The sequence below is a fragment of the Nelumbo lutea genome, chromosome 2, assembly GCF_056320005.1.
Source record: "Nelumbo lutea isolate HS-2025 chromosome 2, American lotus-T2T, whole genome shotgun sequence".
NCBI lineage: Eukaryota > Viridiplantae > Streptophyta > Magnoliopsida > Proteales > Nelumbonaceae > Nelumbo > Nelumbo lutea.
The window spans coordinates 71476844-71504761 of record NC_142685.1 but is presented as its reverse complement, the minus strand read 5'-3'; the positions used below and the strand labels follow the sequence as shown (position 1 = coordinate 71504761).

Below are 27918 nucleotides of genomic sequence, written 5' to 3'. Positions count from 1 at the left end.
GATTGCATAGTCGATGAAGGCCTTCTGAGAGGTTGCAGGACTAGAGAATATCATACCTACAACCAATTGTGGATTCTCTATTTGCCTCTCGACAAATGCCTCAAATCAAGGCCCCCCTTTATCATCAAAACCATGCAAGATCTCTAACTCCCCTTGTTGCTCATAATAAGACAATGTGCTTGAGCCAACAACAACATTAACATTGTCAAAATGAACATCATCCCTATTGGCATCCCCAACCTCAACCTCATCCTTAAAACACTCGTCAACGTCATACTCAACTTCCAACTCATAGTCAGGATTACTCTCTCTATCAAACCCATAATATTCTTTATACCCATATTCAAATTCAAAATCAACATCAACACCATCAAGTTCATCCACATGATCACCTGGAGTCGGTGTTTGGTGGTGGATCATCACCATTCATTATCCAATTATAGATATTACAATCTAATTATATAATTTACTAAGGTGGAGCTTAAACTTTGAAATATTTATTGTATAAATTAGTTGATTTACATATTCAAAGTCAAATACAATTTTTATTATATAAATAATGATAATATTACAGTGAAAAACAATTATTAGATTTTAATTATCATTCAATGCAACTTTCAAAAATCTCTAGAAACAAAGTTCAAATATAAAATTGACTTTAATGAAGTAGTTATAAAAGAAACTGAAAACATTTAATCATTCGCATCATATGGTTTAGTAGCTAACAATTGTCCTTGATAATTCCCCTTTAAGTGAGTTGCATTAGTGAATATCATTGAATATAGTAGAATCATGAACATTAAAAGTAGCAATTACTCATTGATTAAATTCCATCAACTTCTTAAATGGTAGGGAATATGCTTATACGAACCATTTATAGATCTATTAAGCAAATTTTTAGCTCTATCTTTTCCCCGCAATGCTTGTTCGTAAGTCAGTATAATGATATAATTATAGTTAAAATTTTTTATTATATCTAATAGAAGATACTAGAGGGTATCACGAAGCTTTTTTAATACCATAATGCTTATCAATTTATTTTATTTACGAAATTCACAAATTGATTCATCGCTAACTAAATGTGTATTTATGGGATGATAGTTATACACCTTATGTGTTGATTCGCCTCCAACTTTAATTGCTTGTATATCATATCCACATGTTTTGACAACACATCTAACTTGTTTTTATTCTCTATCATTATTTTAAAACTAAAACTAATATGCAAATACTCCAAACATAGAAATTTTATTCAATGCATTTTAGAATTTATTTCCATTGTCATATGTTTGTCAAACTTTAGTTATATCATTGTGTCCGGATCTCCTGCCCACGAAAACTCTGCCAATGTTTATCGGAGCCACACATGGAGAACATCTCATCCTTTGCATAATATTATGTAGGGGGAGATGTTCCCAATTCACGAGGGTTATGTATTGTGGGTAGGCGTGGACAGAGTTCTCATGGGCAGGTGATTCGAACTCTATATCATACTCCTATTGACATAATTATTATTAATCTCTTTTATTAACCTCTAAAATATGTTCTTAATCATTGCCATGGTTTGGTACATTTTGTGAATGGTGGCTTGGTTAATTATCAACATTCGTTTGTTTTATGTCCATTGAAAATGTATGCATGATTGTACTTTCTTTGTAAAACTCCATTATATTTGAAAAATCACATGGCTTATTTAGTAGCAAGAAGCATGTTCTATTGAGATAAATTGTCTAATATAAGTTAATGTTACTATTATGGTTGACTTTCAAATCAACACAAATTTTGTCAATAAATTTATTAAAGTCATTTTTTTTATCACAAATCCCAAGTATACTTCCCTTAAAAGTGTAGTAGCACAATAACACTTTATATAAGTTTGTCATCATCTTTAGAAAATAAACAAGAAAGCATTATTATGGGTTCGATTAGAGAAATGAAAACATAAATTTACATAAAATGGTATATGATCTTGTAAATATTAAGAATTGAAAATTTAATTTTATTACTAAGAATTATTCAATCCATATTGATATTTTATCCTGTAATTTTCCCATTCACAATATCTTTATTTTTTATCTTCTATTTTTCTCATCTTCTTTCGCATGGGCAAATTTTCCTTGAATGCTCTTTTTGTTAGTCGAATAAAATTTACTAAGATAAATGTAAGGCATTAGCTAATTAAATTCCGTAGTGAGGACATACCCACCCTTACTTGGATTTTATGTCCTAGTATCAATATTTTTTATTATATGATAGTGTAGGTTATTGTTTGCTAAACCTTCTTATATTATCACCATATGTTTTAATTGTCATCATAGTAAAAGTTAGCAAGATAAATTTGAGTTGTTAGTTAAATTGATTATTGAGGACATGACATCCTTTGTTGCCTTTCATGGTTATATTCCAATAATAAATGGTCGATTATAGATTTTAAATGAATAAGATAAAGGTCACTAATGATTTTAGCCTTTCATACCAAACTACTAAATGATTTAGTAGATTAGTAGTGGGGCAACAAAGATCAATGGGTTAATATGTGAGGTTCTACCAACATGTTGTAACTTATATTATTCATCAACACTTAATGTTATTTTTGTGAAACCCAAGTGAAAGTCATGAGCATCATTCTTATTTCACCACCCTGAAGTTATTGGGAAAAATAATACCCCATAAACATGCCTATAATGCAATAGCTAGTATGTGATAAAACAAGCTACACCAAATGGTTTTATATGCAAAAATTGATGCTTATGTTCAATCAACTTCTATATAAACATGTACAAAATAATATAATGGGATGAAAGAGATAACATTTTATATATAATAAAAAAGCTCTCATGATATACCTCAAATTGGTAGATGTATTCGATAAACATCTATGAGTCCATCCATTGAATTCCAAAGTTCTCTAGTTCCTACCTAAGGAATTATAGTCATTTGAATATGAATTTATGAAATCCAAGATAATAATAAACATGGAAGTGCAAGAAGTTAGCAAAGGGTATGATAATACATTTCATGATAAATTATAAAATGGATAAATACGATGTTCAAACATCAAATTGACAATGTGATGATAGTTGTAGGGGTGTGAATCATCACTCTTTAAAACCTATATACTTGAACCATAATTCCATAAGGAAAAATGACCGCACATAAATAATAAAAGAATATACTTTCATAAAGAAAAATGATCAATGTGAAAAAAATTAGTCCTTCTTCTCCTCGTTTTAGCCTTCTCATTCCTAAGAGAATAAGATATTTATAATAGATAAATTTAGAAATAGGAAAAAAGGAAAATGTTATCATCATTTCCTTCATTTCTTTAAGATATGCTTTCTATTTATATATGATTATTTAAACATAACAAAGAAATTTAATTTATAATAAAAATTCTTAGTTGTTCATGTTGTTTTGATAAGAGGAAATTTGCAAATTCAGTATATAGGATTTATGGTTAACTTAAAGAAAATTACCTTATAATATATTGCAAAGTATTCATATTTTGGCAACTTAATTGCTGCTACCCTCCTCAGTGTAGCTCATTTATCTTTGTTGGCAAGGATGCACCAATTTTTGATGGAAATGTTCTAATGCATCTAGTTGGGTTGGATTCAATCCAATAGGATGAGACCTTAATATGATTGAAAAGAAAAATAAAAGGTGTATAAGACATGAGGGTTGAGACGTTGGCTCAAGAAGGAAATGGAATAGAAAATGAGATAAAAAACACCTGGTTCAAGACTCATGTAAGCTAAAAATACATGGAATGCATAGAGAGAGGCAAGAAGAGAGCAAGGGGAGGAGGATACAGGGCATGAAAGATCAAATGACACTTAAAAAATAAAACAATGTCATTTTGGTCTTTACATGTTTAAGGGTAATTTCATAATTAAAAATATTCTGTAACAAGGTGACTTAGAAGCACGTTGGCTTGACATATCATGGTCATAGTAAAAAGGGAAAAATTCCCGATCAGCACCCTATACTTTGCCTTGAGTGACAACTTGGTCCCCGAACTTTAAAATGCAACAATCTAGTACCCAAACTTTCGAAACACGACAATCTAGTACTTGTTGTTAATGGACCATTAGTTATGTATATCACGTGACCTCATGTGCGATTTAAGACTTTTGAAAATGTCAAAATTGCCCTTGAAAATAAAACACACTTTTCATCATCTTCATTATTAAGAAGATGAAATAGAGCCCAAGAGCTATCCGTCCTAAACACTTACAACAACTTTGCCTTTCTTGCAAAGTTGTTGCAAGTCTTTTCCAATAACATAAAATTCCAGGTAAAAAAAACTTATTTTTATTTACTTTTTATCTTGATACATTAATATTTTATTCATAGAGGTAAAAGAGAGGGAAAGAACTAGAATCTTTGTCTTGATACTTGAGAGACAGAGAGAGAGAGGGATCAGTGATGGTGGCCGAAGACTTTCTTCTTTCTCTGTTTTTTCGGATATGATAATTACAATAGTTTAAGGAAAACTTTTGTTGCAAAAATTGCTTTGGTTTTGGTTCAAAAATGACAAAATATTCAGAGAAGAAAGATAAGAGTGTTGTCGCAGGGCTAAAAATTTGGACGGTTGGTTTTGATTTTGGCGGATGATTAATAAAGACAATAGATACTAGATTGTCACGTTTCAAAAGTTCAAGTACTGGATTATCGCATTTTAAAGTTTGGGAACCAAATGGGCACTTGAGACAAAATACATGGTACTGATCGGGAATTTTCCCGAATAAAAATGCATACATATATGGTGTGGGAATTTGTCCCAACTTTTCAAAATCCTTGTTTATAAGACTTCTCAATTCCCATGCTTTTCTCTAAAAATTAATATTTTATTCTTAGAATTAATAATTTATTCTAAGAAAAAATATTTGTACCCTTTTCAAATGTTAGGGGAGGTTTTTGTTAGGAAAAAAGCATACAGGTAAGTCATATTGCCAGAAAAACTAGGGTCATTTCTACAATTTTTCTGAAAGGAAACAAAGAATTAAGTACTGATTAGTCAGGATTCATCCCTGTATGGTAAGACCACAAAATTCTTACTGGACTGATTTGTCATTCTACCAAGAAAAAATGGCCTGGAAGTGGTTTGTCGTCTATCGGGTGACTGATCGTTTAAAAAGACAAGGAAGTAGTCTTAGACTGATCGTTGACCCAGCGGCAGATCATACAACCAACGGTCTGGATCCAACGTTTACTAACGTTCGTCATCCGGCAATCTCATGATCAGTAACTACATCGCGGTCACGGAACATCCGAGAAGAACTAAACACAGAACGTCAGAGCGAGAGTATATAAGGGTTTCGTAGCGGGAAATTTTCTCAATTAATTGAAGCTTCGGAAAGCAAAATGAGACCAAGCATTGTTTCCGAGGTAAGTTCAGATCTGAAACTCATGGCTCATGCCTCTCTTTCTTCGATTTGGTTTCCTGGTTCTTGGTAAGTTCGACATTATTGTGCCCAGAGAATCTTGATTTGCAGTTTGCTAAAGCAGTATTAATTGTATGTGCGCTCAAGATTTCGTTTTCGTTCTCTATTGTCCGTTTTAGGGAGATAAAATTCGGAAAGGAATCCTGTTTGAAAACAAATTATATAGTTTTAAATTAATTTATAACCATTTTGGAAGATAACGCTTGGTTTATTAGCTTCAGTCATGTTGTTTAAGATTGTGTCGAGTGGAAAGTTATTTACAATATCAATTGTTTGCATCCTTTTATCAGCATCCTTGCATTATGACTGTGTTTCTGTTAACTGAAGGAAAATCTTGTTCTACAACCCAATTAGTTTAATTTTAGATGAGAATGAGAAGGTCTAAGTCTAACTGCTGATTGTTCTATGTGACTTGAGGAAGGTCGTTTCCTCCTATTGACAACTAGGACTTGATAAATAAATGTTGTGGATATTTTGCGTGGTACTTTTCTTTGGAAGTTAAATTTAGTGTCCTTTAGGTTGCTAGTTTTGGAATTACTTTCCACATGTACGGGATGGACATTTGACGCAATCAGAAAACGAAGTGGAGTTACAGTTCCATGTTATTGACTTATTGTCTATATTTAGTAGCTCATTTTGTGTTATTCTATTTGTCTACAGGCAGGATTTCCTACTAGGATAAGCCAATGGTGGGAAGGTATTCCATTCCTTACATCAGCTGTGGTGATTGTGTGCGGTATTATTTACTTGGTTTGCCTTTTTGTTGGGTATGACTCCTTCTATGAGATATGCTTCTTGCCATCTGAAGTTATATCACGGTTCCAAGGTATGCTTTAATTTCTGAGTTCTTGACACATTCAGTGTAAAGTTTTAAGTGCTTCATTTTGGTATCTATATTTATAGTATTGGTTACTGAGAAGATTCGTGTCATAAATAAATAAACAAAAGCCTTTTTACAGGCCCTACAGGCCATGCAACAAATGAGCTGTGAACCTGTTAGCTGATGAAAATTCTATTATAACAAATAAAGATTTTTCAAATTGATTATTTCATCACTGTTGATCTTTGGAACTGTTTAAGGATGCCTAATCATCAATATAAAAATAAAGGTTTTTCAAATTTGATTATTTCATCTAATCCTAAAAGTTTTCTTTACTTCACTCTTTCTAAATGCTCTAGCATTTTTTGGTGGTAAATAAAAAGAAAATTTTATTAAAAAAAAGAGATTACAAGAAACATGACCACTAAAGAGAAAAGCAACACTTCACCTCTCACTACCAAACTCTAAACCCTCAATACAGAGATGGCCATCCTACCATCCTGACATGACATAAGATACGCCAAAGCCCCAATAATTGAAAGAACTCAAACAACAGGAAACTGGACTCAAACAAAACACCGCACAAGATAATACTCAATTACTTAGATAACTCTAGTGACTTATATGAGACCTTTTTACTTCTCTCACACACTTTCTTTGATTTCTTTGCCTTCTCGATAGGCCCTACTCGAAATAAACCCCTTTTAATCTGGAACAAAACTTTTGAAACCTGTACTGTTTGATGGTTTTTCCAGCTACTGAATCATATTATAGCATTAGGATTCTTCTAGCAACTCCAAGACCACATTCTTCTCAAAAATCTGATTTGTCACCACCTCTCCATCCTCTTTATTACCATCCCTTGCAACTACAGGTAATTTTGAACTGTATTATGCATTTTCAATCCTTAAATTAACTCTTATTGCTTCCATGTTTAAACTATGTTTCCCCCACCCTTTGGAGGCACACCAAACTTTTCTTCTAAGAAAGATAACAACCCAATGATTTACTCATCTCCACTTCTGTATTCACCACTTTCTCCGAACCAACTGCCCCTTCAATCATAGGAGTCTCATCAACAACCACCTCCTCCTCAGCTGTCATTACTTTCATCATTTACATCATTGGCAAAGAATACATGTCATGGAGAGGTGGCACCTTGCGCCTTCCCAAGGGTCTGTAATTTCCTCTTGATACTAATGAAATGTGATATATTATTTATCAAAATCATTTACATCATTGGCCTCATCCCCTTCCTGTGACATCCTTGTTCAATAACTTTTGGCCCTTGATTCTCTCCTCCTCTTTCTTCAATACACCCCAGATCCTCACCTTCCCCAACCCTTCCTACAAACTCAGTTCCTCCTGATTAACTGCCACAGTTCCATTTTGAACCACTGTTTTGATTTCATTTATCACCAATTTGACACCCTCCTTAGACAACTCTGCCATGTCTGCATGATCTCTGTCACTCTTCCCCTCTGATTCTTCTTAATTCCAGTCACAAAAAGTCCCTCCTTAATCGTCAACCACCTCCTTCTCCCCTTCTTTACTACCACTCCCCACTTCTGAGCCCACCAGATTCCAACCACTTAAAATCCCCATCTCATCTTTTTTTTTGAAAAGTAAAAAGGAAATTCATTAAATTGAAAAAATGCAGTACATCTCAAAATGCTGGTTGTCTAGATGACAAACCATCTGCTTAACAGAATTACACTGAAAAGGAATAAAAATTACATGGATTCAATTCCAATGTGTTCCAGAAGTTCTCTAACAGATCTGCCTTGTGCACTTGGTCAAACTCTTTGCACTTTCCTTTTCCTTCTTTTCTTTCCACCCCCACCTGAACATTTTTATTCCTATCATTTATTATCCCTCTCTTCTGGCTCCTGTATAAAAGATTTGTCTTCCACACAGTTCAATGACCATGAATTAGAATTCTTGTTGATGCCACAATCTTTGCATGGTCAACAATTTTCTACTGACTCTTGTTCACCCTTCTTCACTTCCTTCGCCCCAAGCTGTGATTCCTTGAACAACGAACTATTTGGCACCTCTAGTAAAACTGTGTCTATTGTTCTCACAATCTTCGTTAATGGCACATCTCTCAGTCAAAACACCTCCTTCCTCAACACCAGTGACCATGCTAGTATTGGAAATCTCCTCCACAGCCTGTAACTCTGACGCCTTCTTGATTGGGTGTACCTCAGATTTCCCACATTGAACATCTGGATGCTGAGACCTTTATCTATCAATTCCTGCTTCCCGGTGCCTAATTTCCTTTTATTTTTGAGCTTGCTTGTGCTCCCTTCTTATCTGTGTAGTGAAAAATTGTATGGGTCTTCTTCTGTAGAATTTATCTTAAGATGCTATAGCTCCTGGTCCACTGTTCTAGATGTGCAGCGTACTTCTTGGTGAACCATTAAATTTTGTATGGATAAAAGATAAGTTGCAATTTGTAGAGGGAGCTCTTTCTACTAGCAGAAAGATAGTTTGGAAAAGTTTGAAGGAAGGTGAAAGGAGGAAATATTTAGCTGAGAGAAAGTGTAATATCAAAGGCAGGTTTTTGGTAGTGATGGAGTTATTTGGAGAAAAGAAAAAAACAAATTATCTGCATTCCTGAAGGAAGAAAAGGATTAATCTGGGCGGAGATTAATAGTCTATTGCAGGAGTTCCTGAACTTGAAGAGTGAAGAGAGAGGCTCGAAACAGTCCTTGGTAGAAATGGAGGCTTCTTTCTTTGAAAAAGAACAGGGAGAAACAGGTTTGCTGGTGAGTGCTGGAAAATTAGCCTTTATAGAGGAGAAGGCAGATTGGGGAAAGAAGCTAATAGCAGTAATGAAAAAGGAACCAAGGGATTGGGGGAAATAGCTGTAGACTTAAGTAAAAATTTAAAACCGAAGGGTCCTATCTTGATCACTCCATTTGAAGAGTGTAAAGCATTGATTGACTTATTGGAGAATGAAGTCGAAATCAGTGCTTTGTATGTGTAGACAGCTGAAGGAAATGCTACAGTCACGAACTGGTCCCTTGGTTCAAACTCAAAGGACTTGGCAGTAGTAGATGGAGTCACAGTGAGGATTGCTGGCTTGCCGTTCCATCTGTGGAAGAAGGAGGTTTTTGAGTCAATTGCTTCTCTATGTAAGGCAAAACTGGTTGGTGTATTCCTGCTAGACCTTAGATCCGCAGCCATTAGATTGAGTGGAGTTAAACCAGAAGAAATCCCTAGGAAGATTGAAATTTTCTCTGATAACTGTTACTCAGCTTGGCTTCTCCCTTCCACTGAAGCTTCACTATGGAGGAAGTCCAGAAGGGAGAAGGAAGAGGAGGTCGAAGAAGAATACTTACGTGGAAATCAGGGATTGGCGGATTTGAAATTGGCTGAGGCTTATACAGTTTTGGAAAGTCTTGGAAAGAAGATTGAAAAAGGTGAGACTGCAAGGAAATGCCTTGAGTGTGCAAGACAAGTTAAAGACACAGATTGGGGCAGGTCCTATGCCCAAGCTTTGACAGGTGGAACATTAAATGAGCCATCTGTTAGAGGGGCTCACTTTTTGAGCAAAACCAGACCAAGTGTTGAACTGGGTAACTCAAAGAGACTCAAACCAGACCCACAGAATTTTAGTAATGGGCTAAGTCGAGTGACACTTGGCGTTGGGCCTCTTGACAACTCAAAGAATCTCAGAAATGGGTTTTTAAATGGGTCATCACACAATATTTTAAGGCTTAAAGAAGGGGCTGGGCCGAAGGAAATAAGGGCATCAGGTGATCACTTAAATGGTCACGTGACCAAGGCTGGACTGGAGGTGGTAGACCAGTGTTTAGTTCTATCATCTTCTAACTTGTGACCTGACTCGAAGATGGGGGGTTCAAACACAACAGTGGCGGAGAAGCTCAGTTGGAGGCCGAGTGGACGATGATGGATTTGATTCAGAGTGGGTAAACTGTTGTTGAGTTGGTCCGGTTTGTTTTTTCTTTAGTTAGGAAGTTGTTGGGCTTTAGGCCCATTAGTTTGTGCTTTTTTAAGTTGTGACTGTTCAGCTATTATTAGTAGCCACCCTACTAAGGGCATCCTTGTAATATCTCATCCTTTAAGTTAAGTATAAATATAATGAGAGGTAGGCGGCTAGGGTTAATTTACAATCCTGGTTGACTTCCTACTCTTTTCTTCTCCTTTCTTCTCTATTGCTGAAATCTTCATCTTCCCCCTCTTTCCTTTCACAAGAAACTCGACTAAATCTACAATTAGTGAATTCTACTTGGTATCAGAGCGGGCTGAAGGTTCCTTGAAGTTGTTCTCTCATGCAGCCCTAGATCGGACGACTGCATGGTGATTTAAGAGGCTGATCGAAGCTCTCAGTAAGCCTAGTTTTTGGATTTTTTTGGTGGATCTGTGTGCCTTGTAGCTGGTCTAGGGTTTCTCATCAAAATCAGGAAAAACTGGAGAAAGGGGGAGAGTCTTGTTTATGTTGGACTCTTCAATTTTGACCTAGGAAGTGGCGCCCTAATTTTTTAGGGTTCCTTGGAGTTTTTTTGTAAGGGGCGATTCAAGTCCTGCATGATTTGGAGGCTTCTAGAGAGAGCGGCTGCCTCTTCTCTCTCTTCTCTCGTTCCATAGAAAATAATTTTTTTGTGGAAAGAAAGTCTAGGACACCAGAAAGGTGTTGTTGGTTCCAAAAGGTGTTTTGTTTGATCTTGTTGCAAAATTTAGTTATTTTCTTTACATTTTTTGAGAAGCATGGAGGGCCACGAAGTTGAAAATAAGCCCGGGAGTGAAATGGGACCAGTGGGAGGGGGTGCTTCTCTTTCCTCCCTTGATTCAGTGTCTATACCCAAGGGTGTTAGTGAGGCTCTCTCCAAACCTGAGTGGAAGACAACTATGCAGGAAGAGATGGCAGCTTTGATTAAGAATCGGACATGGGACATTGTGGATATACTAGAAGGCAAGGAGACAGTTGGATGCAGATGGGTTTACACAGTAAAATATAAGGCAAATGGAAGTATAGAAAGGTACAAGGCAAGACTTGTTGCAAAAGGGTACACACAGACCTATGGCATTGATTACTTAGAGACCTTTGCACCAGTTGCAAAGATGACCTATGTTCGGATACTTCTTTCTCTTGCTGCCTCATACTCTTGGCCCTTGTTTCAACTTGATGTGAAGAATGCTTTCCTAAACGGGGATATGCAAGAAGAAATGTATATGGATCTTCCTGCTGGCTTTTACAATGATACTAAAAAGCGAAAGTTATGCAGGCTTAAGAAGTCACTTTATGGCTTGAAACAATCTCCCAGAGCATGGTTTGACAGATTCAGAAAGGCCTTGATTGGTTTTGTCTACACTTAGACTTAATCCGATTACACCTTGTTTGTGAAGTTAAGGGGATCTTTGGTGTCAGTCCTAATTGTTTATGTGGATGATATTGTTGTCACCGGGAATGATCTGAGTGAGATTGATGGTCTGAAAAGGAACCTACATAAAGAGTTTGAAATTAAGGATTTTGGAGAACTGAGATACTTCTTAGGCATTGAAGTTGCAAGATCAAAACATGGAATTTTTATTTCTCAAAGGAAGTATGTCTTGGATCTTCTTCAAGAGACAGGGAAGCTTGGAACAAAGGCAATCAGCACCCTTATTGATCATAACCATAAAATCAATGCATTAGAAGGTGAACTAGTAAAGGACATTGGGAGATATCAGAGACTTGTGGGTCAGCTGCTATACTTGTGTATGACAAGACCAGACATTTCCTATGCAGTAAGTGTAGTAAGTCAATACATGCATGCTCCATGAGTCCAACATTGGGAGGCAGTTGACATGATTCTTGTTTATCTGAAGGGACACCCAGGCAGAGGCATATTGTTTACTGATCATGGACAGTTGAAACTAGAGGCTTATACAGATGCAGATTGGGTAGGATGCCTTGATGACAGGAGATCAACTTCAGGAGTGTGCACCCTTGTTGGGGGTAACTTTGTCTCATGGAAGAGTAAGAAATAAAAAGTGGTGGCAAGATCAAGTGCTGAAGCCGAATATAGGGCCATGGCATATGGAGTTTCAGAACTTCTCTGGATCCGTTCCCTGTTAGAAGAAATTGGTGTATAGGCAGAAGAACCTATGATGCTATACTGTGATAACCAGGCAACAATTAACATTGCCCATAACCCAGTCCAGCATGACCAAACTAAGCACATTGAAGTGGATAACATTTTATCAGAGAAAGGGTAACTTCTGGAGAAGTTTGTCTTCCATACATTGCTTCTGATCTGCAACTCACCGATGTTTTCACAAAAGGTGTTGCAAAGAACAAGCTGGAGCATGATCTACGCAAGTTGGGAATGTGTGACATTTACTCCCAACTTGAGGGGGAGTGTTGAGTTTGTCCGGTTTGTTTTTTATTTAGTTAGGAAGTTGTTGGGCTTTAGGCCCATTAGTTTATGTTTTTTTAAGTTGCGTCTGTTCAGGTATATTAGTAGCCGCCCTACTAAGGGCATCTTTGTAATATCTCATCCTTTAAGTTAAGTATAAATATAATGAGAGGTAGGCGGCTTGGGTTAATTTACAATCCTGGTTGACTTCCTACTCTTTTCTTCTTGTCCTTTCTTCTCTACTACCGAAATCTTCATCTTCCCCCTCTTTCCTTTCACAAGAAACTCGACTAAATATGCAATTAGTGATTTCTACTACTGTGAAGAAGAAAAGGAAGATGATGAGCTTCTCTTCAAAGGTTATAGCATAGAAAGTGTGAGAAGCAGGTACTCGAAAAGCTCATCTATAGCGGGTGTAGACCTTGGAACAACACTTTTGTTTGGAGAAGATTTTACCCCTATGCTTGCGAACTCCTTGGAGTTGTCGAAGAACTTGGGAATGGGAGGCGGTACCTTGAGGGAGGTGAATGTCTTGGCCAAGGTCAAGGAGTCAACAATTCGGGTATGTTCTCTCCTCAGTCAAATGGCAAAGAAACAGGCAATCCCTTCTCCCTTGTTAGTGCAACACAGGCTGATCCTGAGGAGACTTCTCCCAACAAACTCCCTCTGAACCTAGGCAGAATTGGTGACATGTCAGGTTTTGTTGTTTCTAGTTTTTGTCCTGATTCTTGTATTGCTCAAGTTTTTGATACTAATCTGCCACTTCCCCAGTTGTTATTTTATCTCAGCTCGCAGGTGAAGCTAACACTCATCCAAAAGCTACCTATCCTAGTGACATTCTTCCACTAGTTGACTGTCCTAGTGATTCATTTGAAGTAACAAAGGTGTTAGAGGATGTGGAGGCTCTGAATGATTCTATGGATGAAGGGGAAAGGATTTGGGGATTAATTTTGCAGACCATTAGACTCTTGGTAGAGGAGTTAGGGGAGATTTTTAAAAGGAACAAGAGGGTGACACTCCGGTTCCTGGTTCCTAGGTAAGGGGAAGGGAGGGAAAAAGGGTAAAAATGGGCAAAAAAACAACAAAGAGAAGAAATGGGAAGAGAAGTAAAAAAAAAAAGAAAAGAGCGGAAGAACAAGATAATTCGAAGAAAAAGCTTGAAGAAGGGACACCTAAAAGGAGGAAGAAGAAATCGAGTGAAGTGGAGAGATCGAGGTGCGAAGTGGACTATGACAAGGGGTGTTCTGGGAGAAAAAGAAGGTAGTCAGGTTAGCAAAAGGTGGTTTCTAGGGTTGCTGATAAATTAGGTTCTCAATGAAGATTATTAGTTGAAATGTAAGGGGATTGGGGAGTTCCAAGAAGAGAAGAGTGATAAAGGAAATGCTCAGAAAAGAAAAGTTAGATATTGTGTTGATTTAGGAATCAAAATTATCAGAGGTGGATAGGAGATGGGTGAGAAGTATTTGGTCGGCTAGAGGACTGAGTTAGGCTTTTGCACAATCTTGGGGGGCCTCAGGGGGTATTCTGACAATTTGGAAAAATGAGGATTTGGATTGTACAGAAGAGTTAATTGGTGATTATACGGTTACAATGAAATTCAAAAGAAGAATTGACGGATTTGAATGGACTTTAATAGATGTTTATGGGCCAAATTCGTATAGAGAAAGGGAGGAGTTTTGGGAGGAATTAGTAGCTATAAGGGTATTGTGGGAGGGTCCGGTGCTTGGGAGGGGATTTTAATGTCATCAGGTTTATAACTGAAACAGATAACCCCAACAATAGGATCACCTCTAGTATGAGGAACTTCAACTGTTTTGTGGATTCTTTTGAATTGAGGGAGCTACCGTTGGTGCAAGCTGATTTTACATGGTCTAATTTTTAGGAAGAACCACTTTGTTGTAAACTAGACAAATATTTATTCTCTTCAAATTGGGAGGAAGTATGGGGTGGTTTGGTGATGAGGGCACTACCTAGACCTATGCTGGATCATTGTCCAGTTAGACTATCTCAAGATAGACTAGGAGGAGGACCTGCCCCTTCAGATTTGAAAACATGTGGCTGTTACATCTAAACTTTCAAAATAAAGTGAAAGAATGGTGGGGAGAGGATCAGGTGGAGTTTAGATGGAAGGGATATTGATTTTATAAGAAGCTACAAAGGCTAAAAGCTAGGATCAAAGCTTGGAACAAAGAAGAGTTTGGTAGAATTGAAGACAGAAAGGAGGCTATTAGTAAAAGGATTCAAGAACTTGATGTTGCTGAGGTAGAGAGAGGATTGAGGTGTGAAGAAAGGGAAGAGAGATGGAAGTTGAAACAAGAGTTGGGGGAAATTCTCAGAAAAGAAGAGATAAGTTTGAGACGAAAATCAAGATGCAAGCGGTTGAAGGAAGGGGATGATAAGACAAGTTTTTTTGATAGCTTGGCAAGTGGAAGGAGGAAGAACATAGTGGAAAGTTTGGAATGGAATGGGGCAATGCTGACAAGAGAGGAAGAGATTGCAAAAGCTTTTGTGGAGCATTTTAAATCCATTTATGACAGCCCCAGTAAAATAAGAGAGACTAACCGACTTTAAGTGGCATGTTGGAGAAAGGGAATTGTTGGAACCCCTGGAAAGACCATTTGAAGTTCAAGAAATAAAGGAGGCAGTTTTCTCAATGGAAAGATCAAAAGCCCCGGGCCTGGATGGATTCACTATGGCTTTTATCAAGACTGTTGGGACATCTTAGGTGATGACCTAGTGGAGGTCTTCTTGGAATTCTTTGATAGAGGAAAATTAAATGCGGGTGCAAATGCTACTTTCATAGCTTTGATCCCTAAGAAGGTGCCTGCAGTTCAGCCCAAGGACTTTAGACCGATAAGTCTAATTGGGAGACTGTATAAGATCATTTCTAAAGTTCTAGCACTAAGACTCAAGAAAGTCCTTCCATCCTTAATCTCACCGAATCAAGGGGCCTTTGTGAAAGGCAGACAAATTATTGATCAGATTTTAATAGCCAATGAATGTGTGGATTACAAAAAAAGAAAAGGAGAAAAGGGTCTGATCTGTAAACTTGACTTAAAAAAGGCTTATGATTTGGCGTGTTGGGAGTTCTTGCTAGAAGTGTTGAAGAATAGAGGCTTTGGGGAGAGATGGTGTAAGTGGATGAAGGGTTATATTACCTCTTGTCATTTCTCAATCTTAGCGAATGGAGTAGCTAGGAACTTCTTTCCTGTAAAGAGGGGCCCTAGACAAGGAGACCCTTTGTCACCTTTCCTTTTCACCTTAGTAGTGGATGTCCCAAGTGTCTTGATTTCTAGGGCTGGTTTAAGAAATCTACTGAAAGGATGGAGAGTTGGGAGGCACCAAGTGATTGTCACTTACTTACAATTTGCGGATGATATCATTCTCTTTTGTAAAGGGGAAATTGAGGAGATGGATAATTTGAGATTGGTGGTGATGCATTTTGAGAGAGTCTCCAGTTTGAAAATCAGTTGGAACAAGAGTTGTGTAGCACGGATGAATTTACGGGATGATGAAGTGCAGTTGGTGGCTAGGGCTTTAGGTTGTGAGGTAAGTGGTTGGCCTATGGTATATTTAGGTCTGCCCTTGGGGGAAATCCTAGAATAGAAAACTTTTGGTACCCTGTTTTAGAAAGATTCACTAAGAAGCTAGCTGGGTGGAAGAGAAATTACATCTCACTAGGGGGTAGAATCACTTTAATCAAGTCCACTCTGGCCAACCTTTCGGTGTATTTTCTGTCTACCTTTAAGCTTCCTGCCAAGGTTGCCAATAAGTTAGAAAAACTCATGAGAGATTTTCTGCGGGAATCGGGTGACTCGAAGGATCATTTAGTTAAGTGGGAAGTAGTTTCTAGGAAAAAGGAACCGGGGGGGGGGGTCTAGGCATTGGCAATATTAGATTAAGAAATGTAGCTTTGTTAGGTAAGTGGTTGTGAAGATTTCCTTTGGAGCAGGACAGTTTGTGGGACTTGGTGGTGGAAAGTATTCATGGGATGGCAGCTAATGGATGGGATGCTAGCATCGACCCTAGGGCTTCTCATTTCTCCCCTTGGAAAGCAATTGCTGGAGTCTTGTCTTCCTTTCAGCCTTTCATCAGATTTGATGTGTGCTCAGGTAATAAAATTTTGTTTTGGAGGACCTTTGGCTTGGGAATACCCCCCTTAAGGATAGATTCCCGATAATGCATTCTCTTTCCCTAAATAAATTCAAAACCATCTCCTCACTTCGTGTCTGAGGGGACTTGGGATTTGGGTTTGAGAAGAGGGTTAAGGGATTCAGGATTGGCTTCTGCAGATGAGTTGTTCACTGTGTTGAATCCAGTTTTCTTAGATCTTTCCTGACCAGATAGTAGAATTTGGAAAGAGTCCTCTTCAGGGATTTTCTCTTGCTCGTCTTTTTTCAACGCCTTAGTTCAGTCCTCTTTTGTGGCTATCTCTTTTCTTGCTAAAGAAATCTGGTATTCTCCTTTGCTGCCAAAGGTTAGGGCTTTTTGTTGGAAAGTGGCTCTTCAAAAGATCAATACTATGGATGTACTTCAAAGAAAAAGGCCAGACTAGAGCCTTTCCCCACATGTTTGTTACCTTTGCTTAAGAAATGGCGACTCATCTTTTGATTTCTTGTCCTTTTGCTTATTATTTGTGGGATTGGTTCTTTTCCTTGTTTGGTTACAGATGGAACCCCCCTCGGGTGTGTTGAACCTTTTTGACTCTAGCTTCTTCTGATAACCAAGGAAAATGGGCAGGGTAATGTGGAGAATAACAAGAGCTGCCATCCTATGGTCAAATTGGGAAGAGAGAAACAATAGGATCTTCCTAGGGCAAGAAAAAAATCCAAGGAAGCACTTGTGGAGGTTGTCACCATCAAGGTTATGCACTGGCTGAAAGTACATCTATTCAAGGATTTCTCCTCAGCGGACTTAATTAGAAATTGGAGTGCTATAGCTATATCCTCACCTTCCTCAGTTCAGGGTGAAGCTAAACTTTGATGGAAGCTCCTCGGGTAATCCAAGTCAGTTGGGAGTTGGGGGTGTGTCCAGAAACGAGGAAGGAAAAGTCTTGGCCCTTTACTCGGGCCCAATTGGGGTGGGAGATTCATTAAGGGCAGAAGTAATGGCCTTACCACAGGGTTTGAAACTGGCGAAACAATGGGGAATGCAACAACTAGAAGTGGAAGGTGACTCCATGCTGGTAATAGGGTGGATGCAAACTGGATATATGGGAGTGTGGTCTCTTAGACAGCCTCTAAGAGAGATTATTAGCTTAGCAAGGGAGATTGGGGTGACTTTAATTGGGTAAGAAGGTCAGCAAATGGAATGGCTGACTCTATAGCAAAGCAAGGAGTTACTAGGGAGGCTTTGTTTTGGGCCTGTTTGTAAGTTTTTGATTTTCTTTTTCCATCCATTTTGTGGGTGGTAAGCTTGTAATCTTTTCAATTATCTAATGAAAGTTACCGTTTCCTATTAAAAAAAAAGATGCAAATTTAAATTCTAATTGTCAATTCAGAATTGCCAAGTGAGCTTTTATGGTTGTCCAAATAATCTGTAAGTAATATCGAAGTTTAAATGGTTATTTACCTGTTATTGTTAATCAATTAATCAATTTTGAGAATCTAATCAAGCATAATAATCTACAAGAGGAAGCTAGATGAGTGTCTCTTATTAACCTAGTAAGATAGAACATAAAAAGAAGGTATTTTGATATCCATAATCCATTAAATTGGAGAAAACAAAGATTCTGTGAATGCATGAAACTACCAATCCCACCAGGTCATAGGTTGCTGCTTTGTTAAAACATATTGTCTTACATATTTTGTCTAACACTGTAGGTTAGACATGTACAAATATCCAGGTATCATAGTGAGAGATGGTTCTTTTTCATTATTTTAGCCCCTAACCATGTTCTTTTTTGTTCCAGTTTACAGGATTTATACATCCATTCTCTTTCATGGGTCGTTGCTGCATGTTATGTTTAATATGCTGGCTTTAGTACCTTTGGGTTCAGAGATGGAAAGAACAATGGGATCAGTCCGCTTGCTGCATGTGATCATATTATTGGCTACAAGCAATGCTATTTTTCATCTTCTTATTGCTCTATTAGTAGCCCATAATCCTTTTCATCCTTATCAGTATCTCATGAATGAATGTGCAATAGGCTTCTCAGGAATCTTATTCTCTATGATTGTTATAGAGACAAGTTTGAGCGGCGTTCAATCCAGAAGGTGGGTTTTTCTTTACTTGTTAATTGTTTACTTTGCCTTATGCTTTTTATAACTTGTAGTGTGCATGAAAACTACTTGCCATATGTGTGCATTTGAGGAAAAATGCAAATGCAGTGAAACAAATATTCAAGATGCCATGACCTTTCTGTCTTCTGTTTTTCAGTCTGTTTCATGCTATCCAATGATACTCTAATGGTTCATTTATCTTTTCCGTAGTAGCTAATCTTCTTACAAAGTGAGCTTTCTTTCTTGCAGTGTGTTTGGACTATTTAATGTCCCAGCTAAATGGTAAGTGCGCCAGTTTACTAGTGGTGTTTACATGTATCTTATTTGGTTTTTATTGGGGTTGCTTTCACATGCAATATGTTGATGTAGTATATTTATTTTCAGGTATGCTTGGATTTTGTTAGTAGTGTTCCAGCTTGTCATGTCAAATGTCTCATTACTCGGTCACTTGTGTGGAATCTTGTCTGGATTTGCATGTCTGTTCTTCTATTTCCTACCACACTTTGCAATGGTCCTTTCAACTGTTCCTTTCATTTTAATCTATGGCACATTATTGAATTGTCTGAGAAGTTACTTACCATTCTCTATCTTCAATCTAACCAGACACCTATGGATTGTTTAACTACTTGTTACCTGGATCCTCTTTCTACTCTGCCATTGAGAGCTCCTCATTTCTTGTAAGTTTTCTAATGAACTGGCTTTTGACATTGAATAGCGTAGTTTATTTGCTTAATTCTGTAGAAAAGTCATTGGTAACTAATTGTATATTCTGAGAATTATTTAGATGGAACATTTGTTAAATGTCAAGCACTATCTGATCTCTATGTACCATTTTTTTGGTCTATAATATCAGGGATGCCATTATTGATATTTTGAAAAAAAAGATACTCCTCTTAATTAGGAAAACCTAAGTGCTGAGAAAACAAATATGAGGATGTAAAGAGAAAGATAGAGGAAGATTTCATGCTAATGTTCAAGGATTTCTTTGATTCTAAGCTGCTGGACAAATGGCCAATGCTTTGTTTATCTCTTTGATACTGAAGAAGGATGGGGCTCTTGACATTAAAGGCTTCCATCCAATAAGTTTGATTTTGTAGTCCTTATAAGCTAGTTGCAAAAGTTCTGTCAACAAGGCTAAGAAGGATGATTCATGAAGTAGTTGGTGAGACAAATGGTTTTTGTGGAAGGTAGACAACAAGGCCCATTTCTCCCTTGTTGTTTGTTTTAGTTATGGAAACTCTTGTTACTAAGCAAGGGGGTGCAGTTTGGTCTGATTGAAGGCTTTAAAGTGGGGCAGATGGCCCATGCATTTCCCATTTACAATATGCGGATGTCACTGATTTTTCTGGATGCATCTGTGGATCAGTTATTGAATTTGAGAGTTATTTTGGATAGTTTTGAATTGTTGATGGGCCTGAGAGTGAATCTAGCAAAGGGCACCATAATTGGACTTGGGGAGGTCAGAAGAGAAGTGGAGGAGGAATGCGCTGTAGCCTTTGAATGTCAAGTAGGTGAGGTCTCGGTTCACTATTTGGGTTTGCCGGTTGGAGCTAAGACCACTGTAGTAGCTATCTGGAGGGCAATCATTGAAAAAGTTGAGAAAATCTTGACAGATGCAGGCTAAATATCTGTCTTTGAGGGGAAGAATAATGTTGGTTAGAAGTGTTCTCTCACGCTTAGCAACTTTCTATATATATATTTTGATAATTGAAATTATTTTATAAAACAGCAATAGACAATAGTACAAAGTCCTCAAGGAAAGGTACGAGTTGCAACCTCTCCGGGCTAGTTGAGTACAGATTTCCACATTAATAACAACTTACATAGAAGCACAAAAAAAATCTTCCCTAGAAACCCCCTGTTTGGCTAAAGCATCAGCCAAAGAATTAGTAGACCTACTAACCCATTTTACCTCAACTCTCATATTGCTGGTTAACCACTTTACTTTTTTGATGAGATCTTTGTAGCCCCAAATGGTGGTATCCAAGTTTAGGAGCCACCTGGTTACCACCTGAGAGTCCCCTTCAACTAGGAGATGCTCCACCCCAAGCTGGTTGGCGATCTGAATTCCTTGTACTGCAACAAGGATTTCTGCCCTTGTGAAATCTCCCACTCTCACCGGTCTTGAGAATAGGGAAATTATGTTGTTGTCCTTATTTCTCAGGATACCCCCTATACCTGAAGGCCCGGGGTTGCCTTGGCTGCTTCCATCAAAGTTTAGCTTGATGACACCTTCCAACGGCGGAATCCATTCTGACAGAATTCTATCATTCTTTGTTGAAGTGTTAGGTATTACTAGCCAAGTTCTCCACAAATCATCAAAGGAGAAGTCATCAAAGATATCCACAGTTTTCAGCCAATGGATTGGTCTTGTTAGGATACAATCTTTCATTTCATCTAACCCTCTTTCCTTCCCTAAGAAAATTCTTGCATTCCTTTCCTCCCAAAGAGTCCATAGAGTGGCTGCCCTGACACATATCCACATGACCTTACCTCTTCTAGTGTGCCAAACAAAGGCAAATGGGTTGAATAACAAGCTTAAATCAGAAGGCAAAGACCACCTACCTCCAAATAAACAAAGGCTCTACCTCCTTATAGCTGTAGCAAAGGAACAAGAGATCAGCAAATTGACACAGTCCTCATTCTCGGCCTTACACAAGGAACACCAATTTGGGGAAAGACAAGGCGAGGGTCTCTTTTTTTGTAATTTTTCCAAAGTATTGATCTTCCCATAGAAGACTTCCCAGCAGAATACGACAATTTTTGGGGGAATAGGTCGCGCCTAGACTTCCTTGACAGGGAATCCTTGGGAAAAAGGGGTTAGAACTGAGGGATTTTAGAAAAGAAGGGCAAGTAAAAGTACCTTTTGGAAGAGGAGTCCAAACCCTTTGATAAGAAGAAGTGGGGTCCAAGCAAATGGATTCTAGTAAATGAATTAGCTCAATAATACAATTCGACTCACCATCCCTCAACCCTCTACGAAATCCAAAGTCCCAATTTAAAGATAAAGGGTTTAACGGGCTCGGGAGAAAAGTTGCAATTGGCTCATGTTTGTGAAGGGAAGTGGAATAGAGTGAGGGGAAACAATCTTTGAGGGGTTGAGTACCCACCCAAATATCCTCACAGAACAGAATAGCATTACCAAAATAAGCATCATACCTGATGAATCTGAGGAAGCGAGGGAGAATACCATGTATAGCCTTCCAAGGTGTAGTAAGGGTAGCTCGGTGAGATATCTCGGAATCCCAACCATTTCCTGCACAACCATGAATGCTTGCCACCACCTCATGCCATAATCTCTCTCTCTCTCTCTCGGGGCCATATCCATAGCCACTTCCCTAGAAGGGTTACATTCTTCAGAACTATGTTCCCTATTCCTAAACCCCCTTCTTTCTTTGGTTTGTTAACTATCTCCCATCTGATCAAGTGATCCTTTTTCACCTCTCTTGGTTCCCATAGAAAGTCCCTCATTCTCTTCTCCAGTTTCTTAGTCTCCCTTGGAGGAATCTTGAACACAGAAAGGAAGTAGGTTGGAAGGTTGGCAAGTGTAGCCTTAATTAAAGTCAGCCTACCCCCTATTGAAATGTAATTCTTTTTCCAAGCCGCCAAGCACTTATCGAATTTCTCCACAATAGGGGCCCAGAAACTACTTTCTTTAGGGTTGGCTCCTAAGGGTAGCCCTAAGTATGTCAAAGGCCAAGAAGAAATATTGCAACCTAAGCATTCTGCAATGGATTCAATCTTCCTATTCTCCAAGTTTATTCCAGCCAAACAACTTTTATCAAAATTTACCTACAAGTTGGAAACCCTCTCAAAAGTACTTATTAAAATCTTAAGGTTCTCCTCTTTGCTCAACTCATTCCTTTCACAGAAAATAACAATATCATCAGCAAATTGATGGTGAGTTACTGGAATGCCTCTGCTCCCTATTCTCCATCCCTTTATTTGGCCCTCCTCATCTGCTTTGGAGATAATCCTACTAAAGACATCAGCAACAAGTGTAAAGAGGAAAGGGGAGATTGGATCCCCTTGTCTTAAGCCTCTATTGGCTGGAAAAAAGTTCTTAACGACCCCATTCACCAACACTGAATAACGACAGGAGTTTAAGCATCCTCTTATCCAATTACACCATTTATTCCCAAATCCACGTCTTCTCGACATCTCCAGTAGGAAATTTTAATCCACTAAGTCATAGGCTTTCTCCAAGTCCAGTTTGCAAACAAATCCTTTCCTGCCCGATCTCCTTATCTCTTCCACACTCTCGTTTGCAATAAGGATCTGATCTGTAATTTGTCTATCCTGTATAAAGACTCCTTGTGCTTGGCTAACGAGAGAGGGGAGAACTACTTTGATCCTCCTAGAGAGCACTTTTGCCAGAATCTTATAGATGCTTGTCACCAGGCTAATTGGCCGAAAATCTTTGGGGTGTATGGCATCATATTTTTTGGGAATTAATGCTATAATGGTGGCATTGATTCCAGGACTCACAAAATTTTTATCCTCAAATTCTTTAAATACTCCAATTAAGTCTTCTTTGACTATGTCCCAACAGTCCTGATAAAATGCCATTGTAAATCTGTCCGGACCCGGTGCCTTAGCCCTATCCATAAAAAAAATAGCATGTTTAATTTCCTCTTCCTCAATCATTCTTTCCAGCCATCCCTTATCTGTTTGGTTCAAAGTTGGCCAATTCTCCTCTCCTACTATTAACCGATTCTCTAAGGGTCTTTGAAAGATGGATTTGAAGTGATCCACAATCCTACTGGCAATCTCCTCTTGAGTGGTTATCTCCACACCATCAACCTCAAGCTTTAGTATCAAATTTTTCCTCCTTCTCCCATTAGCCACATCATGAAAAATTTTGGTATTCCCATCCCCTTCCTTGATCCACTTATGTCTGGATTTTTGTCTCCAAGAGATCTCCTCCCTGAACAAAGTCTTCTCTAACTCCTTTTTCAGTTTCCTCATCATTTATCTGTCTTGCTCATCCATCATCCCTTGGGATTCTTTTGCATCTAACTCCTCAATCTGAACCAATAATCTAGCTTTTACCTCCTCCACTCTTCCAAATTGAACCTTATTCCATTCTTTTATTTTGCCTCTCAACCTTTTTAATTTTTTGTGGAATCTAACCCCATCCCATTTCACTTCTCTCAACTCTTCACTCCACCATTCCTTAACCTTAGGCAAGAAGTCCGGGTGTGTCAGCCACATATTTTCAAACCTGAATGGTCTAGGTCCATTACCAAGAGGTTCTTGTCCTACTTCTATAGGGTAGTGATCAGAGGTTATCCTAAGTAGGGCAATAGCCACCAAACCTCTCCAGTGGCTCTCCCAACCCTCATTAAATAGGAATCTGTCAAGCTTTGAGCAGATTGGGTTTTCTTGGAAGTTGGACCAAGTGTAGGTAACCTGTAGTAGAGGAAGCTCCCATAACTCATAGGAATTTATTAAGTCATTGAATTTCCTCATACTAGTTGTAATGGCCTGCCTAAGATTATTTGACTCATTTATGAATCTTATTGCATTAAAATCACCCCCCAAACACCAAGGACCTTCCCACAAACCTTGAATCCCATGAAGCTCCTCCCAAAACTCATTCCTCTCTCTGTGATTATTTGGACCATACACATTTGTTAGCACCCAAGTAAATCCATCTTCTACCATTCTGAATTTTAGGGATACAGTGAAGTTTCCTATTAGCTCCTCTACTGGTTCTCCCTGTTAGCAACTTTCTATATTTCTCTACTAAAGATTCCAGCATAAGTGGCAAAGAAGGTTGGAAAATTCAGAGACACTTTCTTTGGGAAGGATTGGGGAGTTCAAAGAAGTTTCACCTAGTCAGTTGGGACAAAGTTGCAGACCAAAGAAGAATGGCTTTCGGGGATTAGAAGATTGAGGACATTCAACAAGGCATTGCTTGGTAAATGGCTACGGAGATTTGGTTTAGAGAAGGAGAGGGATTCCTATTAGAGAAGAGTGGTGGTTAGAAAGTATGGAGTGGTTAGATTTGGGTGGGAATCAAGGGTGGTGTCTACTTCCTTTGGGGTGAGTGTGTGGAAAGGAATTATCAAGTTCAACCAAGAGTTTATGACTCTTACTAGATTCTTGGTAGGGAATGGTGCTAGGATAGAATTTTGGAAAGATGATTGGAGTGGAGTGGGAAAGTTAGGTGAGTTATGTCCAGGATTATTTTGGTTGGCTGATCATGACATTGCTATCAGCCAATGCTATGAGATGAGTGGGGATAAGCTGATCTGTAATCCTAAATTTAGTAGGCCTCTTTTGGATAGGGAGGTGGAGGAGTGTGTTGGGCTGTTGGACGTGCTGGGAAACTTGAAGGTGTCAAGTTCTTCAAGGGACGAGTTGTGATTGAAGGAGTGCAGGAATGGGAGGTTCACTGTGAAGTCCTTTTATTCAGCTTTATTAAGGGCTCACCTTAAAATCAGAAGTTTCAGCCTGGCAAATGTGCGACTGATGTGCAAAGAAAATGAGGACACAGTTCTTCAGTGGTTCTTCTCTTGTAGAATTGCTGGAAGTTTTACTCAGCACTTCTTGGAATGCAAGTTTTTCAACCAAGGTCCCCGAATGAAATTTTTTGTTAGTGGCCATTACTTAGAGGGAGTAAGAAAGCTATGGTGGTGCAGCGCTGTAAACTGTTTGCTGTATGTTGGACCATTTGGAAAGAAAGGAAGAGAATGTTTGAGGCTGCCTATGGAAAGTCTGTTGCAGATTGGGTATTTATATTACCTGAATTTGCTCAAGTTTGCTGTTCAGATCTAGGGGATAATTTTTGGGATGTACTTGATGAATTGCAAAACCAGGGTTTGACTGATACCGGAAAAACTCATTACCAATCAACTGGTACCATAAAAGTGGTAACCAATCAGGTAGTATGTATCAAAATTCATGTGAGGGTTTTAATTGGTCAAAGCTCTTCCATTCTGAAGGCTTTCTTTGACTTTTTTTTTTTCCCTTGGTGTTTCCTCAACACCCAAGTGATTGTAATCATCTTCTTTTCATTAGTCCCTGGTCTTGGCGCCCCCTTACGGATTCTGGTCTTCCAAGCCTTTTTTTTTGTTTTTTTTTTTTTTTTTTGTTTTTGTAAAGAAATCATCTAGGCACGATTTGATGAATGTTATTCAATCAATAGGCTAATGCCTAAGCTTCTCCAAGAGCAAATGTCAGTCCAACAACTATCTAGTTATGCCATTAAGAGAGGAATTGCAGAAACTTGTAACAAATAGTGTTAAAGGAAAAGAAAAAGAAATAATGAGATAATAGGAAGAGAAACAGAGTTTTTCTTGATACTGCAGGTATTAGATCAACGAATGATATTATATAGGCTTCAGCATGAAGTTTGTGGTTTTGGCTCTAGGCAAGTTGAATAAATGTCTAGTTGTGAAGTACATGCTTGTTGGGTTATTTTGTGTGATCAAGTCCAGACAGCAGACTGGTGGAGTGGATGTGATCATAGTGGAATACTGATGCTTTTTTTTTTTTTTTAATAATTAGCTTTAAATTCATTAAGATGAAAGAAATATGTACAAATTTTTGATCTGTTTTACAGAAGCAGCATCATCTGCCCACTATAAAGTATTAGATATATTACAACATGGCCCGAAATAATTAATCCCTCATCACCCCCTTGTTTTGCTGAGGAATCAGTCATATGCTTAGCTGATGTTTATATCTATTGTACTTTCACTGTCATACCCATTATCAGCCACTCAATCCCTTTTATTTCATTTCTCTATGTCTACAATGCTTTCTTACTATTCATCAACTAACCTACCACCACCTTAGAATTGCCTTCTATAACCAGCTTTTGTCATCATCATCATCATCCATGCCTTATCCCAACTATATGGGGTTGGCTACATGAATCCTGTTTCACCAATCTGTTCTATAACCAGCTTTTACATTGCTAAGGAATACTGATGCTGTTATTTGAAGTTAGATGCATGGGGGGAAGATTATTGCATTGATCCCTAAGTTGATGCCTTGCATGCCAAAGACTTCAAGACCAATCAGTTTGGTTAATAGTCAATATAAAACCATAACTAAGGTGCCCTTTTGAAGGATTAGGGTAGTACTTCCCTCCATAATTTTTGTTAAAGACAGGCAAATTATTGATTAGATTCTAATTGCCAATGAAGGTGTGGAGGATATGAAGAGAGCTGGGAAGAAAGGGTTTTTCTGTAAGTTGGATTTGGAAAAGGCATATGATTTAGTTGATTGGGTTTCTTGTTGGAGGTCATGGAAAGTTTTGGTTTTAGTGAAAGATGGTGTAGATGAATAATGGCGTGTCTTAAGACTTTCCATTATTCAATACTAGTAAATGGGACAGTGGCGGATCATCCACTCTGCTCCTTTCTCTTCACTTTGATTGCAGTTGTGTTCGGAAGACTCATAGATAGAGCTGATCATGGTTTAAAATGTTGTGAAATTACGGAAATGTTGCCCGACATATGTCAGTGTTGAGACCCAGTGACATAAGCTTTCACGTGAATTGAAAAAATACAATATTTCAGTTGATATTTCGACCATTTCGGTAAATGTCGACCATATCGTTCCAAAAAAACAAAAAATGTATAATATTTCAAAATATTTCCAAGTATATGTTGACAACTCAACATATATTCGAACTACAAACATCTCATGTCAAACAAAAAGAGAAAAAAGAGACGTTAAAGGGGGGAAAGAAGAGGCTTTTAGCTTGTGTACCTGGAGCTGGAGCACTACAACTTTAGGATCCAACCAAGCACAAGAGTGGTCTCTACCCTTGGTCATGCACTGAAATGCCTTTTTCTTGGAAGCAGGATGTTCGACTTACGAAACTTTGAAGAAGTTGCTCTCATTTTGCTCTCATCTTGATTCAGGTATGAAATAATCCTATTTCTCTCTCATGGTGAATAACCATGAAAAACTTGGGAAAAAGAAGAGAGAGGGGTTGGAAAGGTGTGAACTCGAGATCGAATGAATATTGAATCAGTAGAAATCTGCTGAAGCTAAAAAACTATGAAAGAAAAGAGTATTTTCTTGAAGAAGAGAAGAAAGAG

At 38.1% G+C, this 27918-nt stretch overlaps 1 protein-coding gene across 2 annotated transcripts in view; it reads left to right on the top strand.

Annotated features, from left to right (window-relative positions):
• The first annotated feature begins 5162 nt into the window (after positions 1–5162).
• RBL15 (RHOMBOID-like protein 15) overlaps positions 5163–27918 on the top strand; it is a 60843-nt gene continuing 38087 nt past the window's right edge. For both annotated transcript variants that reach the window (XM_088970937.1, XM_088970936.1), the window contains exons 1-6: positions 5163–5391; positions 6108–6273; positions 18547–18850; positions 19106–19138; positions 19241–19332; positions 19460–19533. In XM_088970937.1, the coding sequence (XP_088827063.1) occupies positions 5368–5391; positions 6108–6273; positions 18547–18850; positions 19106–19138; positions 19241–19332; positions 19460–19533 (693 nt within the window). In that variant the 5' untranslated portion in view covers positions 5163–5367. The remainder of the gene's footprint in view (positions 5392–6107; positions 6274–18546; positions 18851–19105; positions 19139–19240; positions 19333–19459; positions 19534–27918) is intronic.